General features: G+C 42.5%; 1 protein-coding gene across 1 annotated transcript in view; it reads left to right on the forward strand.

Moving 5' to 3' along the window:
• Dnah3 (dynein axonemal heavy chain 3) overlaps positions 1-20,345 on the forward strand; it is a 232,141-nt gene that overhangs the window by 61,824 nt on the left and 149,972 nt on the right. Inside the window, exons 19-24 of the mRNA XM_029568678.1 lie at positions 4,135-4,346; positions 8,130-8,221; positions 10,814-10,928; positions 14,407-14,523; positions 15,848-16,027; positions 17,630-17,766. Coding sequence (XP_029424538.1) covers positions 4,135-4,346; positions 8,130-8,221; positions 10,814-10,928; positions 14,407-14,523; positions 15,848-16,027; positions 17,630-17,766 — 853 coding nt within the window. The remainder of the gene's footprint in view (positions 1-4,134; positions 4,347-8,129; positions 8,222-10,813; positions 10,929-14,406; positions 14,524-15,847; positions 16,028-17,629; positions 17,767-20,345) is intronic.

The raw sequence follows: 20,345 nt of genomic DNA on the forward strand, positions 1-20,345 counted from the left end.
GCCCACTCCCTCCCTTCCAACTCCTCCCATATCTCCCCATCACTTTTTTCTGATAACTTCATGTACTCTTTCTTCTTCTTTTATTTTTTTTTATGGGGCTTTTGGCTACTCTAACATTCCCCACCTCTGAAACCCTAAAATCTTTTAAGGATTAGATAAACGCTCCCAAATCTTTTTGACATTTTTGGCCTTTAGAACTGAGTATGTTGCTAAGAGGTCCAAGGACATTGTGAATTTTAGCCAAGAAACTGGCTAGTTTTCTTTGGGGTCTTTTTAACCCTAACTGCCTAGCCAATTCCTACCTCCTATTCCTTTTTTTAAATTTTTTATTTTATTTTATGTGTATGCATGTATTGCCTGCATGTAGGTAAGTGCATTGTGTCATGCAATGCCCGCAGAGGTCAGAAGAGGCCATTGGATCCCCTGGGACTGGAGTTATGTGTGGGTCTCTCCCTCCCCTCGTGGGCCATTGGCCACCGATCCATGAGAACAAAGGGAGCAGAAGTGACAAATGGGGTCAGGACAGCCCATGAGTATAACAGAAAAAGCTTTCCAGGAGACTGCTTCAGTGATACAGCTCGTTTATTCAGTGGGGGTCAGGGAAAAATATAGGGTGGAGGCAGCAGCCAAAGCTTCAGCTGATAGGTGCTCATAGTATGCTTTATTTACATGTGGTAGAGGGATCCTAACATCTGGCTATAGGGCAATGCCTAATTATCATATAGAAAAAATCTGGGGGCAGCTTTACTGCAGGTAACTATGCCAAAGGTCATGTTCCAAATAAGGCCAGGCATCCGTGGGGAAAAATATAGGGTGGAGGCAGCAGCCAAAGCTTCAGCTGATAGGTGCTCATAGTATGCTTTATTTACATGTGGTAGAGGGATCCTAACATCTGGCTATAGGGCAATGCCTAATTATCATATAGAAAAAATCTGGGGGCAGCTTTACTGCAGGTAACTATGCCAAAGGTCATGTTCCAAATAAGGCCAGGCATCCGTGCCTAGAGGCGTTCAGGCATCCTTGCTTGGAGGCACTTTCCAGTTAAGTCAGGCAGGAAGCCCCTGCTGAGAAAGGAGCCACCCTTTACAGCAGGGTTCCCCAACAGGCCACTTCATTCTGATCAAAGGAACAATAAATCAAGAAGATATTACAAGCTCCTTAGAGCTATCTGGACATGGTGAACTGCAACCTTAGCAGCAGGGTCCCCCAACAGTTATGGACAGTTGTTAGCTGCCATGTGGGTGCTGGAATTCGAACTCAGGTCTTCTGTAAGAACAACCAGTGTTCTTAACTGCTGAGCCATCTCTCCAGCCCCACCTACCACCTATTCTTATCACACCATCCTCTGAAGAGGTTACCCAGCTTGTGGATAGGGAATCGGGATGTGGACTGCTCTGGCTTCTTCTATGCTGAACAGAGATGCAGGGTGAAGCAATTGGGGTACCCCTTCAGTGAATCTATCTAAAAGACTTCCAAATTGCATAACTCTTATCACCACATGGAGGCAGGATCCTGACTCTCTCAGGCAGTCCCCTGTGTTCTCAGCCCCTATGCCAAAGGGAGGCCAGAACCCAGCACTCTCTGGTGGTCACAGCTGCCACACCCATCCCCATAATTTTTTTTTTAAGAATAACATTCAAAAACACTTTTTGGAGTGGCCTAGACCAAATGCCACTTCAGATCTCAAAGCTAACTTTGGTTATGTTCTAGAAACGTTACAGTTTAATTCATTCTTCTACCAATTTTTGAGAGTGCCCATTTCTCACCCCCTTAACAAACCTGGAGAAGAACGATTCTGAAAACTGTGTTAGGTGATTGGTTATTTAAAACAGTGTTTTATTTTCATCTTTTAAAAATCTTTTTTTAAAAAAAAAAAAAAGGATTCTTAGAGCTGAGTGTGATGATACACACCTTTAATCTAGCACTCAGAAGGTAGAGGCAGGTGTGCTGAAAAGTGAAATTCCTATGTTATAAACACTCAAGGAAAGTGTTCTGAGTGGGAAGCCCTGCCTGTGTGCCAGACTGGCTCCCCTTAGCCAGATTCACTTCATTAAGTGGTGAGGGTCACTTCTGGTTGCCCCTCTTATAGCTGTTGGGAAAAAGCATGAATTTGTATCTTACCTAATTTGTTCACCCTGCTGGTAAAGTTACCTCTAATTCAGCCAAATCCTGCCAAGCAGAGGGCACTCCTTGTCCCATAGATACATTTTTTTAAATTTATTTATTTTCACACCCATTTCCCAGATAGTACCCTCCCATAGCCTCCCTCCCCCCATTAGAGTCCTTATACTCTGATATCACTGCTACTGTCTGCTGTATTGTCGGCACCCCCAGCCAATCCCCACTACTTGCCCTTCTGGTGAATCTAGTCAGCCTGTCTAGAGGTCTTTGTTTTAGGAGGGTCAACTGTTCCTCATCTAGTGGTAATCAGTTGTCAATATTCCTTTGGATAAGATTAGGGTCTGCTGTTCATTTTCCCAGTTCTATGCTGGGTTACTATCTAGGAATCCTTTTGGCCACCCTGGCCAAGAACTCAAAAGAAGTATCGCCTGTCTGGCATTGTTGCTTGTTATGTAGCCTTTAGCTATACATATGGACTCTTAAGAAATTATATTGACCCCTTTAATAATTGGTTATACTTTCCTTTGAGATGTTTAAGGCCATACAGTTGGTCCAGATAAACCGATCTATTTTTTACTCTCAGATATATTTTTATTCTAATTATTCTAGTTGGACACCTACTTTTTCTTTTAAGATTTAATTTGATGACTCAACAAAAATGTTGACTTGCTGTGAGACATGTTAAATGAGTGAAGTTGCATTTGATCTAGGCCACCCCAAAAAGTGTTTTTGAGTGTTATTCTTAAAAAAAATTATGGGGGCTGGAGAGATGGCTCAGTGGTTAAGAGTACTGGCTGCTCTTGCAGAGGATCCAGGTTCAGCTCCCAGAATCCACAGGGCAGCTAACAACCTTCTATAACTCCAGTTCTATGGGATCCAATGCCCTCTCTGACGTCCATGGGCATCGTATGACATGGCTGCACTTACATGCAGGCAATACACTTAAGACACATAAAATAAAATAAAAATAACAAGTAAAAAATTTTTTAAAAATTGTGTGCATGTTCATATATATGTGCATGTGTGAGTGCATGCATGTGTGTGAATGCATGTGTGTGTGTGTGTGTGTGTGTGTGTGTGTGTGTGTGTGTGTGTGTGTGTATGTATGTGTGTAGGCCGGAAATGTATTTTGGGTATCTTTCCTGATTGCTTTCCATCTTTTTTTTTCTTTTTCTTGATACAGGGCCTCTCACTGAGCCTGGAGCTCCTGATCTTGACTAGAGTAGCCAGTCAAAGAGCCCCCACAAGCTAGCTGCCCCCCTCCACAGCCCTAGTCTGAGGTTACAGGCACACACCATCACACCCAGCTTTTTTACATGGCTACTGAGGATCCGAACTTGGGTCCTCATACTTTATGCAGCAAGCACTTTATGCAGTGAGGAACCCCCCTTTTTAAATAATTTGAAACATATTGAAGTTCTCAGAACTATAAAGTCTCCCATTCTCTAGTAGTTATTTCATAAAATTTATCTAACTCCTTCTAATGCTACTAAGACAGCATTTAAAATGAGCTAGAGGGACTGAAGAGATAGTCAGTGGTTAAGAGCACTGGCTGCTCTTGCAGAGGACCCAGGTTCAGTTCCCAGCACCCACATGGCAGCTAACATCAGTTCTAGGGGATCTGTTGCCCTCTACTGGGCTCCTCAGGCATTGCATGCATGAGTGCACTTACATGCAAACAAAACACTGATACACATAAAATATAAATACACAAATACATAATTGGAACAGCTGAGGCCCTAAGTGTACGTCCATTATATGCCACTTTATTTATACCGTCTCACTTTCTTTCCTCCATCACTCTTCAGAGTGTATATTGTTACCATGTATCACAGGTGACAGTATTGAGGCTTAGATAGGGCTTTATTGGCTAAGCAGAGGTTTCAAATCCAGGTCTAACCCCAGAGCCCTAGCTTATTCCAGTACAACTGCTGCTGATCTCAAATCCAGGGAAATAGAAATACACACAACAAACATCTACGTCATAGTCTGACCCTTTTTTTTTTATTCCAGGCCCCCTCTTTTTACTGAATGCTGAGGAAATTGCAGAGCACATAGGGAATATGTGGAGGACGACGTACAAGTTGACCAAGACCTTGGCTGAGGTGCCTGGACCTAGGCGTTTAGCAGAGAACATCAAGTTGAGGATTGAGAAGTTCAAGCAGCACATACCTGTCCTCAACATTTCCTGCAACCGGGGGATGAAGGACCGGCACTGGCAACAGGTGAGAACATGGCCCGCCCATGTGGTCCAGCCCCTGCCTGGTCCTGAGAGCCTGCTTCTGGGGGCCCTTGGAAAGGCAGAAGGCCTTCTCCAGCTAAAGGGAGAATTTACTTGAGGCCAAGGAAGTTATAATTGGCTTGATAGTCTTCTGTAGGAAGGGAACAGGTAGACATCCTATCTCATGAACAGGTTGTCATCTTTCTGGGGGACCCCTCTGCTGGTAGGTGAATGTCCTGGCCAGTGGCTACAAACAGTCTCCTTGTTGGTCTTCCTAAGTAAACAGCTTTGCAGCTGGAGTTCCTAAAGGGTGATGAGGTGATTCAATCACAATGGAAAATCTTTGATTTGTTCCTACTGCTAGCATACACTAAGAAGAATGCCCCAACTTTTCCTGGGACTTTGCAAATGATTCCAGATGATTCCTGTGCAGGTTGCCTTTGGTGTGGTTATTCGTGGTCAAACAGCCTAGGTTCAGAAGTAGTTTTGCAAACTAGGCATGGTGGCATGCTCCCAGCATTTAGGAGACTGAGTCAGGAGTACCACTATGTGTTTGAGGCCAAACTGGGATACAGTGAGTTCCAAGCCAGGCTGGGCTACACAGTGAGACCTTCTCTCAAACAGACAGACAAATCAAGAAGCAAATTGTGCTCTTCTTTCAGCTCTTTAAGCCTAGAAATAAGAATAAGAAACATTCCCTCTAAAAATTGGTAGGATTTTTATAAGCAGCCAAGTGTGAGGATGACAAATGTGGTGTGAACACTAAGCAGAAGAAAGCAGCTCACTGTATTTCTAAAGCCATTGTTATACTCAGGAGCTAATGGTAGCCTTGAAATGTCCTTGGCCAGGGAATTTCTGTGTGGAGTGGGGATGTGGCTGGATTGACAGAGACAGAGTCCCCTCTCAGAACTATGCACAAGATAGGACATGATCCCTGGAAGGAACCAATCTGACAGCACACACATCATTTTCAAGAGGACCCCCCAAGACCATAGTTAGGAGCATTTTTATCTCCTCAGAAAGACAGGGGTCTTGATACATGAGAGATTCAGTCGTCCTCAGGGAGGAGCTGTCTTCAGTTTCTAATAAAGTGCAGAGACTCACTGTGGAAGCAAAAGTTGAGATGCTGTGCCCATCTCATTGTAGACTAGTTGTATTTCAGGTGCTCATAAGAGGCTAGTGCCTACACAGAGCAGTCTCTTAGAATTAGAGAACCAACTGTCTCGGCAATCTTTCTAATAGAACAAAATAATAATAATAATTAATAATAATAAGGCTGGAAAGATCGCTCAGCAGTTAAGGACACTAGTTGTTCTTGCAGAAGACCCGGGTTTGAATCCCAGCACCCACATAGCAGCTAACAAATGTCTGTAACTTTAGTTCCAGGGGATCCAATGGCCTCTTCTGTCCTCTGCAGGCATTGCATGACACAGGTGCACTTACCTACATGCAGGCATAACACACACACACATTTAAAACAACAACATTGTAAACGATGGGGGTGGGGAGTGTATTGAGAGTGATTCTTTTAGCCATGTTCTTCATTTATAGTGGGATTTTTTAGTTGTTTTTTTGTTTTTGATCTTTTTGAGACAGGGTCTCCCTGTAGCCACAGCTGGCCCGAACCTGCTATGTAAATCAGGCTGGCCTTGATCTCACAGAGCTCTGCCTGTCTTTGCCTCCTGAATGCTAGAATTAAAGGTGTGCGCCACCATGCCCGGCTTCATTTATAGTTTATAGCATGTCTTGTGCTTTGTGATTTCCTGTACAGTTACTTAGATACAGAGATTCTAGGTTGTCTTCTGGGGACAGATGTACCTAGGAATAGAAAACACAAATACATTTTTTTTTTTTTTTGTCTTTTTGAAACAGGGTCTCCCTGTAGCCCCAGCTGGCCTGGAACTCACTACGTAGACCAGGCTGGCCTTGAGCTCACAGAGATCCGCCTGCCTCTACCTCCCCAGTGCTGGGATTAAAGGCATGGACCAAAAAAAAAAAAAAAAACTGTAAAGAATAAATGAAAGGTCACATCTACCAGGGGCTCTTGTGCAGACTGTGCAGTGTACCATTCAGCCAAATGCTATTTCTGTCCGTTACAGCACAGATTGTACTTTCCAGAGCTGTTCAATATAAAATTCAGTTGTACATAGAAGACCTGACAGAGACATTAGAGTTTGAAAAATGATAGCTTTGGAGTCAGGATTGGATCCAAGCTGGATGGTCTTAAACAGGATAATTAATTTCCTTATCTCAGATTCCTTTTATGAAAAGTAGGAATAATAATGCATTAGCCTCTTCCTCATGATGTTATAAAAATAAAATAAGCTCTGGAAACAATGCCTATTCACAGTAAGCTCTTAATTTTACTCTCTTTATTATTTCTATTGCCATTCTGGTCCTTCCTCAAGATGTCCCCAGAACCCAGATTGGGTCCCAAAGCCCAGAGTTTTCTGGTTTATTCTGGCTTTTACTTCATAAACACCCATTGGTGGTTACTAAATATCAAGTACTGAGGACACCAGGTAGGACAGAATGCAGCACGGCCCCCATGTGCCTTCCTGTTCTGGTGTTTTCTAATCCTATGGCGGCCTAATAGAAAATTAGCAATAGTTGAGGTTTTTGCAATAGTTGAGGTTTTTGCATAGACCCTCATTTCTGTTTCCATCCTCATGTCCTCCACACAAAGGACCTGGTACTACCCAGATCTTCAAAATCACCAGAGTTTCACTGGGACCTTTTTTAGGATGTTTGCACTGAAGAGCCTGGGAGGTACTTACTCCAGAGGAACCGGGCATGTCCACCAAGGAGAGCCACTGGAGAGGAAGGGAGGGCTCTGCTTTATTCTGCTGGGTGTTTTGTTTTGTTTTTTGCAGCCTTGGGGATTAGACCTATGTAAACATTCTACCATCACACTCTTTGACTTGTTTGTAATTTTGAGTCAGGGTATCGATATCACTAAGTTGGCCAGGCTGTCCTTGAACTCACATTGTAGCCTAGGCAGGCCTAGAAGTTGTGATCCTCTTTCCTCAGCTTCCTAAGTAGTTGGGATTACAAAGCCAGTTTAAGGAAATATTTTGAAGTGAACTCCTTCCTACTTCCCAGTAGCCTCAGCTCACAGCACTGGAGAGAATGTTTGACAGAACCTCCTCCCTTTACTCAGCAAATATTACAGCTTGGATTGCTGGCCAAGTTTTACATAGGCACTTAAAGTACAATCCAGACCCTGTCCCAGTCTGAGGTGTTCACAAATCGTTAGGGATACTACCTCTGGAGAAACCAGATGCAGTATGGTTTTAGGTTGCCTTCTGAATCCTCAGACCTACAAAATCTACTTCAGTAACCACTAGTTCCATGTGGATATTTAATTGCGCTAGTTAAAATAAATTGAACATGAAAATTCAGTTCATCAATCACACCAACCACATTGTTCATGCTCAACATCCTCCTGAGTCTCATGGTCATAGCACAAGGCAGTCCAGATAAAGAATTTTCCATCAGTATAGTCATTATAGAAGTTCTGCTGGGCTATATTAGACAAAAATCCACTTGTTTTCAGAGCTAGAAAGATGGCTCAGCAGTTAGCTCTTGCAGAGGACCCAGGTTCAGTTCCCAGCACCCACATGGTGGCTCACAGTCATCAGAAACTCTAGTTTCAGGGGATCCAAGCCAATGCCCTCTTCCAGAGCATTGCATGACACGAGTGCACTAACATGCATGCAGGCAAAACACTCATATGCATAAAATAAAAATAAATGAATAAACACTTGTTTTCCTCTTTCCTTTGCAGATCAGTGAGATTATTGGCTATGAAATAAAGCCCACAGAGACAACTTGCCTTGCGAACATGCTGGAATTTGGATTTGGCAAATTTGTTGAAAAGTAAGGGCCAACCCTCCTTTATATAAAGTTTTTGGTCCAAAGGTCTGCAAGGTCCCACAGTGACATAGAGAATTGATCTCTTTCTAATTCACGGTGAATTAAGACTACTAATAACCTCCACTTCAGCTGACTTAGTTTACGTGTAGTGAAGATCTCTTTTCCTGCTATAGAACTGATGATAAATTAGGACTAGAAATTGTTGCGGATTTTATTTCAAAGGGAAACTAAACATGAATATTCTTTGAACCTGAGATTCATCTCAACTGCTAGTGACTTGGAGCAAAACCATTCTGCCTTTCTGAGCCTCAGTTTCCTCTTCTTAAAACAAACAACAAATTATGAGTGGCCCTCCAAACTCTAAAAGCCCATAGAGCACACTGCAACAAACGATCAGTTTTCTCTCCTTTCCCAAGTGTCCCTGGAATTTGTATGTGAGAATTTGTACTATCTGAATAGTTATTTTTATTTCTTGCTATGTGCTTTTGTTTGAGGGGTGGGGGTGGAGGCCAGAGGTCAACTTTGGGCATCGTTTCTCAGGAGCCATCTACCTCATTTTTTCAGACCAGTCTCTCACTGGGACCTGGGGTTTGCCAGTTAGGCTAGCTGACTGATCAGTGAGCCCCAGGGATCTTTCTATCTCTGCTTCCCCAGTGCCAGGATTACAAGAGCGTATTATCACTTATCACAAGCTTTTTACCTGGGTACTGGGGATCTAACCCAGGTCTCTTCATGTTTGTGTGGGAGGCACTTTACTGACTGAGCTCTCAGGTCCTGAATTGTTCTTTTTAGAATCAAAGACATTCAGAACCTTGTTTGCTTTCCACACTTTCAAGGCAATAGATAGTGGGATTTTACATTACTGTGGCTACAGTCTGTCAGACAACTTGGATTAGCTCTTGTGAGATGCTTGTGGGTCCTCAAAGTGTGGCACCCAGAGCTGCTACATGTCCATCACGTGAGATCTAGCTAATAATGTGTGTTCTCAGGCCCCACACAACCTGCTGGTCAAATTATAGGGGTAAATCCAGCAATTTGGGCTTTACCTCCTGGCTAGTGCTGTCCGAAGCAGGAGTCTCTAACCAAATGCCTCTATTGTGCTCTTGGCGTGTAGCTAGTCTGTATCTAATGTACTGGAAGTTGCAAATACAGGCTAGATTTCAAAGACTTATCAAGAAAAGAGAAAATGCAAATAACTGACAGTATTCATTATCTGAACTGATAATATTTTAGATAGTTAAATAAAATTATTGTTGTAATTTCACCAGTTTCTTACTTTTCTTCTAACGTGGCTACTGGAAATTTTAAAATTGCATTTGTGGCTCACATTACATTTCTAATGGACAGTGGGGATGAAGTTGAGAAGTCTTACTATTGGCATGGAACAACCTCCCATGACAAAGAATTACCCAGCATGGGGGAAGAAAGAATGTGATCCCTTCTCACCGATCAGAAGGCTCACATCTGGTACCCCCATAAGCCAACAAAATAGGCTAATAAAAGGAAGTATAACAAGTGTATTTAATGAAAGTTACATGACACGGGAACCTTTCAAAATAAAGACCCAAATCCCCAAAGAAAACCTAGTTTTGTTCTCAGATCTCATGAAGAAATAACAGCTATATGGAAATGTGACTGGACAAAAGGATCTTGAGCTAACTGAAGCAGACTAAAGAGAAGCCAGTAAGGCTCCTCTGCTCAGATTCTTCCTGCCTTCTCTGGGCAATATGAATGCCTTCCTCCTGGATATAGGACAGGAATCTTCTGGAAGGAGGGTATGATGACCTGCCATCGGACAGGTCAGAGGATTTCTTTATGGCCACCTCCTATACAGGAACATGGAGAAAGGAACCTTGAGGAAGAAGAATTTGGGGTTCTATGACTTATTTGGGGGAAAGGAAGAGGAGGGCAGGAGGGATTCAGAGTCTTCATTTCTGAGGCTTCTTCTGGTATCTTCTGATCTCCTTTGCTTCAGTGTCCTAGCATGGTAAAGCACCATGCTTTGGGGTGCTGTTTGCTGAACCTCAGCACCAGCCTATGCTGATGTGTCAGAGACACTATTACAAAGTGCCACAGACTGAGTGCCTTAAGGAACAGAAATTTACTTTCCCATAATTTTGGAGGCTTGAAGTTCAAGACCAAGGTTGATAGGGCTGTTCTATGAGACTTTCATTGGCATGTGACCATTTTCTCTCTATGTCTTCCACATGGCCTTCCATCTGTATGTGACCATCCTAATCTCTTAAAAAGACCAGTCCTGCTGGATTAGGGTCATCCCTCATGACCTCATTTTAACGTAATTACCTCATTAAAGACTTCAGACACAGTCACATTTTCAGGGACTTGGGGATTTTAACTTTAATGTGAATTTTGGGAAAAAGTATTCAACTCAGAGCATGGCCCCCAAAGTCACTAGTGCTCAGAATGAGAAACCTTAGCACACATTGGAAGTAGATGATAAATTCTAGCCTGAACATTTTAGGGAAATGAAAGGTTTCTTTGGAAACTCTCTTAAGACTCAGCTGAAATTCCTCCTCGGATGTGTTTTCTTTATGTCCTCACATTGCTGTTGCTGTTGATGTATTCTCTCCTTAGGTTGGAGCCCATTAGTGCAGCTGCCACTAAGGAATATTCCCTGGAGAAAAACTTGGAGAAGATGAAGTTAGACTGGGTCAACATGAATTTCAACTTCATTAAATACAGAGACACTGTGAGTTTCAGTCCACTGGGAACTCCCTGAAAGCAGCCCCATTTGTCCTGAAGTAGGTTATAGCCCTGATTCATTCAGAATTGCGACAGACTTCATGGAAGAATTACCCTTTGCATCTGGATTACTTCTTCCAGGCTGCCTTCCTGTACCAATCAATCATCCTTCCTCTCAGATACCACTGAAGAGATGCATTCTCAAATCAAAAGGTGTTTTGACTCGGTACAGGAAGCTTCCTGGGTGCAAAGGAACTGAGGAAGTCTCCTGAATTAGCATCTGTCAGGAAGAGCACAGGCTTCCATAAGCCTTCAAGCCTCCCTGGAGGCCCCCAGAAGCATACCTGGGATAGACAACACATCCTACTTCTCAAATGCTAATATGTACAGGAATTCCCTAGAGATCTCTTTAAACTGATCTGAGGAGTCTAGAATGAGGCTGGGATTCTCCAGTGCTATCAAGTTCCCAAACACATACACCAGTTTGAATTGTAAGGGTGTGGATTTGTTTTCACTGGTTCATGTAGCTAGCTTGTACAACAAATGTGCATCTGCTTCTGTAACTCTAGGGTCTAGCTTGCTCCTGTCATACAGTATAGGGTAGATAGAGATGGCAGCTGCTACTCGTAAACTGTGGAGGCCACCTGTAGATGATCACATACTGAACACCATTGGCTCTTTAAAACAGCACTTCCAGCCCCAGCTACACAGTAGAACCATCTGGAATGTTTGAAAAAAAACAAAACACCATTGATTTTTTTTTTTTTTTTTTCCTGTTCTTCCACCCTCTGAGTCCCTGGCACCTGTACTTTTAAGACCTGCCCTCCGGGTTTTTGAACATTTTTTATCTTTGTGTGACACTTTTCCTGGGGAGGCACAAAACACAAACATACACACACCCACATATACACAAACACACACACACACACACACACACACACACACCGCCACCACCACCACCACCACCACACGTATTTATCCCAGAAAGGGAACCTACAACAAACCGAAGTAACGATTGCACCATTGTCCCACTTAGTGAACCAATGAGTTTTTATGGGGTTGCTAGCAGGAGTGTGGGTAAGGACTTACAGGAGTGGGACTACTCAAAAGCAGCTGCTTCACCAAAAAGCCCACCCCAACCCCAGAGCTCTCTGCACAGGTTGCAGGCAGCTCCACAGTCGGAGACATCTCTCCTCTGCAGCTCAGCTGGTCAGTCTCCCCCAGAAGTTGTTTATTACTTTTTATACTGCTACAGACGGGTCCTTGACAATAGTCCAAGTTTCTGTTCTCCCAGAGTTTCTTCCTGAGTTTCATGAGCCTCTCCCTCCATCCTGGATGGAATATTTCAATGCAGAGGAAATTGTCACACATCTGAATTGCTGGGAATTATACCCAGGGCCTTGCTTGTTGTATGGAACTGCTATCCACCTTAGCTGCATCTCCAACACTTTACCTCCAGTTTTTCCTAATATTCAGTGTAGCTTGAAAACCCAAACCCTGGAAGTTATGGCACTTCCCTTCTCACTGAGCTGCTTATCAACCTCCTGTGACTTCTCTTCCCCTTTAGTTTTTGTTGTACCTCATCCACTGGACCCCAAAAAGACCACCGAGGACCCAACACACCAAAATGCAAAAGCAAAGGTTTATGGTTTATTCGGGCTTAAGCTCGGGCTCTCAGACCTCACCAACTCAACAGATCCGTGCTGAGAGCCCAGAGTAAGGGACAGTGGAGCCTCTTATAGGTTTTAGACAAAGGAAGGTGGGGATACCGAAGATACATTTTGGTTGGTTCAAGGAGCCCGTGCGCGCCAACATAATTTTAAACTGATTGGATGTATAAGATGCAGCCCTGGCAGTTTCTTATCGGTAGGTGCTATTCTCAGGGCTGTGGAATGTGCTGACTGTTATCTGTGGGGCCAGGAGTCTCCGTTTTTACCTTATAGGGCAGTTTTCATGCCCGGGCTTGCTTAATCTATAGTTTCCTGGAAGGGGGGGGAGTAGCAGGCAGGGGTCAGGACATGCCAGGGCGTGTCTAGGCATGTCTAAAGCAGCAGCCAAGCATTTTATAGAAGCTAAAAGAGCAATTAGTGGGGGTCTGGAGGGATTGGGGGTAGCGGGTGAATGAAGAGGGTCTCAGGGTCCTTCAGTTTTGATTCTCACCATGTCTTCATTTACCCTTGGATAAGAACTATCCATGACCCAGTGGGAGGGAGGAAAAGTTTCTTTCCTAGTCTCTCCCGGCAAGGCTAAATCCCATGGGTTCCATACGCTTGAAGCTGCATGTTCTGATAGGAACAACTGGGCTGCAGTAAGTTCAGCTAAGGAGCAGGCCCATTATTCCTGATCTATCTTCAGAGTGTTTGACTGATGTAGCTGTAGACAAGGATCAACAACAAAATGACAAGAGACATTCCACATTCTTCCCAGTGTGCAGACACTGAGAAAAGATAGATGAAAAAATGTAGACCAGGCCAAAATTACCCACGTTTGCATTCACATCATCTATATCTACATTATATCCACATCTGTGTCTGTGGGTTTGAAAGAAATGAAATCAAAGCAAGAAAGACCAGTTGTGCTATAGGGGATAGACTCTTATCACCTTATTTGCCACAATGGCTCAAGAGGAAAAGTACCATCCATAGTAACCTTACGTGATAGTAAAATAGAACTCATCAGATGTATAAGATAGAAGTTTCCAAACTTGCCTTGGTTGGTGGGTGGTTACATGTCTATGTACTCTCATCATGGGACCAACTCTATAAAACAAAACAAGTAAACAGACCAAAAGCTTTGTTTATAAAAAGAATTAAGTGTAAGTAACTTACTATGTCTATCCATTAGCAGACATTTCAGAAGAACTCATAAGTTGAAATTAAAAAATAATTCCTACAAATTGGCTGCAGTACTCGGGTCTAGACCTTACCAGTTAGATTAGCAGCTGGTATTCCCTGAAGAATCTGGGAAAGCAAGAGTCCAGAGAAGCAGAAACTTACATAAGGAGACTAAGTCTTCCTCCCTCACAGACTCTGGGTACAAGTCTAGGATTAGACTGATTTTTGCAAAGAAGGTCAACAGTACATTTCTTTTGTTTTATTTTTATTTCATTTTGTTTTACTGAAACAGGCTCTCACTAAGTATCCCAAGCTCACCTCAAGCTCATGGCGATCCATCTATCTCAGCCTCCGGAGTGATGGGATAACAGGCATATACCACCATGCCTGCCTAATAATATATTTAAGAACAAAATTGAGCCATAAGTACACCTGTACTTTGGCAGCTGAGACAAGAAGATCAAAAGTTTGATTCCCACTTGGGCTTCATAGTGAGACTGTCTCAAAATCAACAAATAAATATTTTCTAGGAAAAAAATCTCCTGTGCCACATAGATGCCTGGGGTGGGGCTCTAAATTGTGGGGCATAAATGGGGTGGGGACAGCAGGTGGGTCTCATGACCCTGATGGGGTGAATATTTTTATTTGCAGGATACTATTATCTTGTGTGCAAGTGATGACATTCAACTGCTACTTGATGATCATGTGATTAAGACCCAGACCATGTGTGGCTCTGCATTCATCAAGCCCATAGAAGCAGAATGCCGGGTAAGAGGAAATTGTGCTGCATGCCTTGTGATATCTCATTCAATCTCAGTTTCTCAGAGGAGGGGCAGGGCTTTCAGGCAGAATGAAAAGTAAACTTCCTTTTCCATGAAGGAGAAAAAGGAAGGAAGAATGAAGAACCCAAGACCGAGGAATAGTGATCTAAGAAAGCCTGCGGAGCCACTGGGGCAGTCTTCCAACACTTTGATTTCTGCAAAGAAAGTGGACCACACATTTGTTTCACGTTGTCTTCCGTAGTTAAGATTAGGAAATATACCAAATGAAAACACACTTGAATACATTTTTTAGTCATTTAGAATATGAACTATGTGAGGGTAAGGGCTTGGCTCCTTTGCTCACCGTCTGTCAAAGTAGCATGGATCAGGATGGGAAGTGTATCTCAGCAGCATGGTATAAGTGAGGCTCTGGGTCCAATCTCCAATATCACAAGGAAAACAAAAAAGAAATGGCATAAGTCACCTGGGTTCAGGCTGCCTGAGTTTGTGTTCTCGCTCTGCCCCTTACTATTGGTTGTGTGACCTCGGGAAAGCAGTGTGAGCTATCGTGTCTTAGATTTTGCATCTGTAAAAGCGAGGTTTGGTACTCTCTCCTTTTATTTTATTTTATTTTATTTTATTTTATTTTATTTTATTTTATTTTGTGTGTGTGTGCGTGTGTGTGTGTGTGTGTGTGTGTGTGTGTGTGTGTGAATATGAACACTAGAGGACAATGTTGGGTGTTGTTCCTCAGGTACCATCTGTCTTTCCGTTTTGAGGCAAAATCTCTCTCTGGCTTAAATTTGCCAAAGAGGCTGGGGTGGCTGACCAGTGAGTCCCAGGGATCTTCCTGTTTCAACCCCTCACATGCCCATGCGCAGCACTGAGATTGCAAGCATGCCATCACACCTCACTTTTTTCTTTTCTTTTTTAGCTTGGGTTCTGGGGATCAAACCCAGGTCCTCATGCTTGTAAGGCAAGCGAACCCTTTGCCAAATGAACCATCTCCCCAGTCCTCATAGGGTGATTGAATTCAATTCCTTTTTGCATGTATTAGGCACTCCGCCCATCACTTACCGAAGAATAAGCTTTATTATTGTTAGCTCACAAAAATGTAAGCTCTACAAGGTACTCTTTGTTTAATTCATTGCTGTATTCACATTCGTTGGAACAGTGGCCAGAACATACATGATGCTCAATAAGTATTGGTTAAACCAGTGATTGAATGGATTCATTTAGTCGATGAATCCATTCATCTACTTGCTCATTCTTTGGGTCTGTGGTGCAGAGTGGCAGGTTAATGATTCAGATGTGGAATGCTAAATTCACAGAAATGGGAAGAAAAGCTAGTTCGGGTACAGGAAAATTTGGATGCCTGGTTGAAATGCCAAGCCACTTGGCTATACCTGGAACCGATTTTCAGCTCAGAGGACATCATAGCCCAGATGCCAGAAGAGGGCAAAAAATTTTCCACTGTCGATGGTTATCGGAAATCACTCATGTCTCAGGCGGTAAGTTTTATCTCCAGCACATCTCACCAGCAGAAGATGTTATCATGGTACACTGGGCTCATGTGCCTGGAAAGTGAATTTTTAAAAATATTTAATTTTAAAAAAATTTTATTTTATGTGTATGAGTGTTTTGCCTGCATGTATGGAAGTGCACCCGTGTCATGCAATGCCCACAGAAGTCAGAAGAAGGCATCGGATTCCCTGGAACTGGAGTTACGGACAGTTGTTAGGCACCATCTGGGTGCTGGGAACAAAAAGTGAGGCACTCTGCGAGAGCAGCCATACTCTTAATCTCTGAGCCAGCTTTCCAGTCCCTAAAGTAATTTTTGTTTTGCAAATTTGACATTTTATACCTTTGTTATAATTTCCTAAAACTTCAAATATGGAAAATATGAGATAGAGGAGATATCTTTTGAAATCTTACCTCCTAGAGTAACCATTAGCAGTTTGCATTGTTTTGCTATTATGTCTAATGAGATAGAAAACTTTATTTGTTATAGGAGGATGTAATAGCATTTTTATAGATTGAGAATCCATTTAGATTGCGAACAATGGCGCCCATTGTTACGTTATTATTTTGCATTTTTTATACCTGTGATGACTCGGATATTATTTTGGAAATCAGAAAATACTTGAGGAGGATAAGAAAATGATTTCTGCCTTCATATAATTCACTGTGTTATGAGGAACACAGGCTGAAGTAAATATGAGCTATAACAGATACCAACAGTGTGTAGCATCCAGGAAAGTGATTTAGTTGCCCGAGAATGACAGGGAGACCTCCAAAGCGGGTGACATCAGAACCAAGCCTTGGAGGAAGAGTTTCACTGCATGTATAAGCCATTGAGGTACAGCTCTTAAGAAGATGGATCTTGTTCCTTTTTAAGCTCATGTGTTCAAATTGTGGCACACTACCAGAGAATTAACCTAAAAAACTTGTCTGCTTACTTGCTTATGGTCTGGATTCTAGGAGTGAGGTAAATGGGGATTGATACTACCCAGCCGGTGGAGCCAGTTTTATGCTTTCTTTGGTGGCAAGTTATTAGAAGCCCTCTCAGTGTCAGTGTAAGTCAAACAAAAACAGGGTGACTCCTGAAATCCAAGGACAGAGATGCAGCCAGGCCTCCCAAAAGATAGACAGAGAACCCAGAAAATTCTCAGGATCTCACAAATGCTCTTTTGGTGCCTCTGGCCTCTGCTCTTTCCATGCCCACTCCGGTCTCTCACTGCAGACTGTCCGGTTCTGCCGTTGAGTAGCATGGCAGGAGATGGTTCTCACATGGCCCCAAAGCCCCTTGATCAAGGGTCCAACCCAGATCAGAATAGAATGTCGTGGTCTGGTTTCTAAAACCCCCAGATGTTCAGATATAATTGATGCAGTTGGTTTGCAATACCCAGCCTCTCCCCAGTCAGCCATGATTGGAGGATTGCAGTCCTGCTCAATGAACCTTCATGCCTCTGGGACTAGGAGGACATTAGGGAGCAGCTACTTAGGCAGGGGACATCACTAGGTGATGGGTTGGCCATACATTCATAACCAGGACCAACTTTATAACTTGAGTATCACATAATGATTCTCACATTTTTTTTGGTGGATGCTAGGTGAAAGATACCAGGGTTCTGGTGGCAGCAGACCAGCCACAGATGACCGAGAAGCTTCAGGAAGCCAATCGTCTGTTGGAGGCCATCCAGAGGGGGCTGAATGATTACCTGGAGAAGAAGAGGCTGTTTTTCCCCAGGTGTCCAGTATTGTTCTTTTATTGGACCTACCCTCTTAGGCCATATATAAAAAGTGGAATTAATTTTCCATCCTAGATTTGGATTCAACCAATCTAATCTGTTTCTGGTTCTCCATTCCTCAAGAGACAGCATCTAGGAATTCAGCATGTCTCATCATCCACAGTGAAAATGAGGGGTCTCCATAGCGAGCAAATCTATACTTTGGCTGCAGTATTACTGTTCATGCCTTTTAAAGGTGCATAGTAGTTATGATTAAGCCCCGCTCTATAGAGTTAGGGAGATCTTTGGAATTCCAGATTTTCTACTTACTAGCTTGAAGACCTTCAGCAAATCTGTTTGAGCCTCAGGTTTTCCAATGTGAAATTAAGACATAATAATAATAATAATTAATAATAACAAGGCTCCTATTTCAAAGGTTTACTCTGCAAGATCAGTGAATTATATGTAAAACACTTAAGATATGTTTGAGAAATGCCAGCTAATTTTTTTTGGCCATTAAGATTTATAGCTTCTGGTAAGTTTATAAATATCTGACTGTCTTTTCCACAGACAAAAATAATGTTCTATGTTAAAGTTAGTGTAGTTTTAGAGGGCTAGTTCCAGAACAAAAAGACCTCACTCCTGAAAATTTATCCATGTTAATGTCCCTATGGATTGTCACTCCATGTCATTTGACTCTGATTAGGATATAGGTTTTCATACCTGCAATCCCAGTACTTGGAAGGTAGAAGCAGTTCCATTAAGAGTTCAAGGTTGGAGGCTAGAGAGATGGTCCATCAGTTAAGAGCACTGGCTGCTCTTGCAGAGGACCCAGGTTCAATTTCCAGCACCCACGTGGCAGCTAATAACAGTCCAAAACTTCAGTTCCAGGGGAATTTGATGCCTTCTCCTGACCTCCATGTAAGTACAACATGGTGTACTTACATACATGCAGGCAGTGCACTCATACACATAAAAATAATAAAGGGCCAGACATGGTGGCGCACGCCTTTAATCCCAGCGCTTGGGAGGCAGAGGCAGGCAGATATTGTGCTACACTGACAATCGTTTTTAAAGTATTTCAGGGGCTGGAGAGATGGTTCAGTGATTAAGAGAACTGGCTGCTCTTCCAGAGGACCCGAGTTCAATTCTCAGGCCTCACATGACAGCTAACAACTGTCCATAATTCCAGTTCCAGGGGATCCAACACCATCTTCTGGCCTTCTGTGGGCTTTGCATCAGTGTACTTCTATACATGCAGGCAAAACACTCATACACATAAAATAAAAATGATTTTTTGAAAAACGAGTTCGAGGTCATCCTTAGCTGTAGTTTAGGGTCAACTAGGGCTACACGAGGCTGTGTCTGACAAGACAACACAAAAAAGTAAATTATGATGCTGCTTTATGTGGAGTCAAAGTTAGTTCCCTACTCCCCACCAAAAATAAAAGTGTGGGGTTTTGTGGTGGTTTTGTTTGCTTGTCTGTTTTGCTTTTCTTTATGGGACAAATGTGCTTGGTGTCTGTTTAGCATGGTATTCTCTAACAGATGATCCAATTATTCTATATTTGTTCTGTCTTATATAGTAGCCATTAGGCACATGTGGATGTGAAACACTTTAAATGAAGCTAGTGTGTATCTCAGAAAGTGAAATTTTAATTTACTTAATATTAATTAATTAATTGATTAAGTTTTTGAGACAGGGATCTCACTATGTAAACCAGGCTAGCCTTGAACTCACAGAGCTCCACCTGCCCCTGCCTCACGAGTTCTGGGATACCTGGCTAACATTAATTTTTAATTTAAATATCCACTGTGGCTAATGGTTTCTGTGCTGAACAACACAAATATAGCCCAAGCAGTGGGCAGAACTCTGCCTTGGAAGCCCAAAATTGAGAAGAGATTAAACTCTGGAAGCTTCTTGAGTTTGGGTATTTTATAAGTTTTTAAGGATTTTATTTTATTTTTATTTATGTATATATGTTCGTGTCTGTGTATGACTATGTGACCATGAGTGCAGGTGCCCATGGAAGCCAGAAGAGAGCTTCAGATCCTCTGAAGCTGGAGTTACAGGTGGTTGTGAGCCACCCAAAGGGGGTACTGGGAACCAAACTCAGGTCTTAACCACTGAGGCATCTTTCCAGACCCAAAGCTTTTAGTTTTAACCTATTGCTGTTATTCCTAGTAAGAATATGTGAGTAACCAACCTAATACAGCATTTTCCTTATGCCAGAACATGCTATTATGTGTTCTATACTTATGCAATCTTTGTAATGATCCTATAAAGTGTTTGTTTTCTTCAAAGAGAAACACTAATGATAATTGGCAAACTGAAATTCAAACCTGGGGAGTCTGGATGTGATACTCAAAATTTTAACCTCTTTGAGTTATTTTCTGCCTAAATTAAATACATATACAAATATCTTAAGATTTTATGAAATAAAATTAAGCATTCTCAGTGAATACTTTAAAATATTGATGATAGAAAACCCACAGAATGGGAGAAAATCTTCACCAGTGACACATCTGTCAGAGGTTTAACATCCAGAATATATAAAGAACTCAGAAAACAAAGAATTGAGAAACCAAATGACCTAAT

This window comes from Nannospalax galili, unplaced genomic scaffold (genome assembly GCF_000622305.1).
Source record: "Nannospalax galili isolate Female #2095 unplaced genomic scaffold, S.galili_v1.0 scaffold381, whole genome shotgun sequence".
Classification (NCBI taxonomy): Eukaryota; Metazoa; Chordata; class Mammalia; order Rodentia; family Spalacidae; genus Nannospalax; species Nannospalax galili.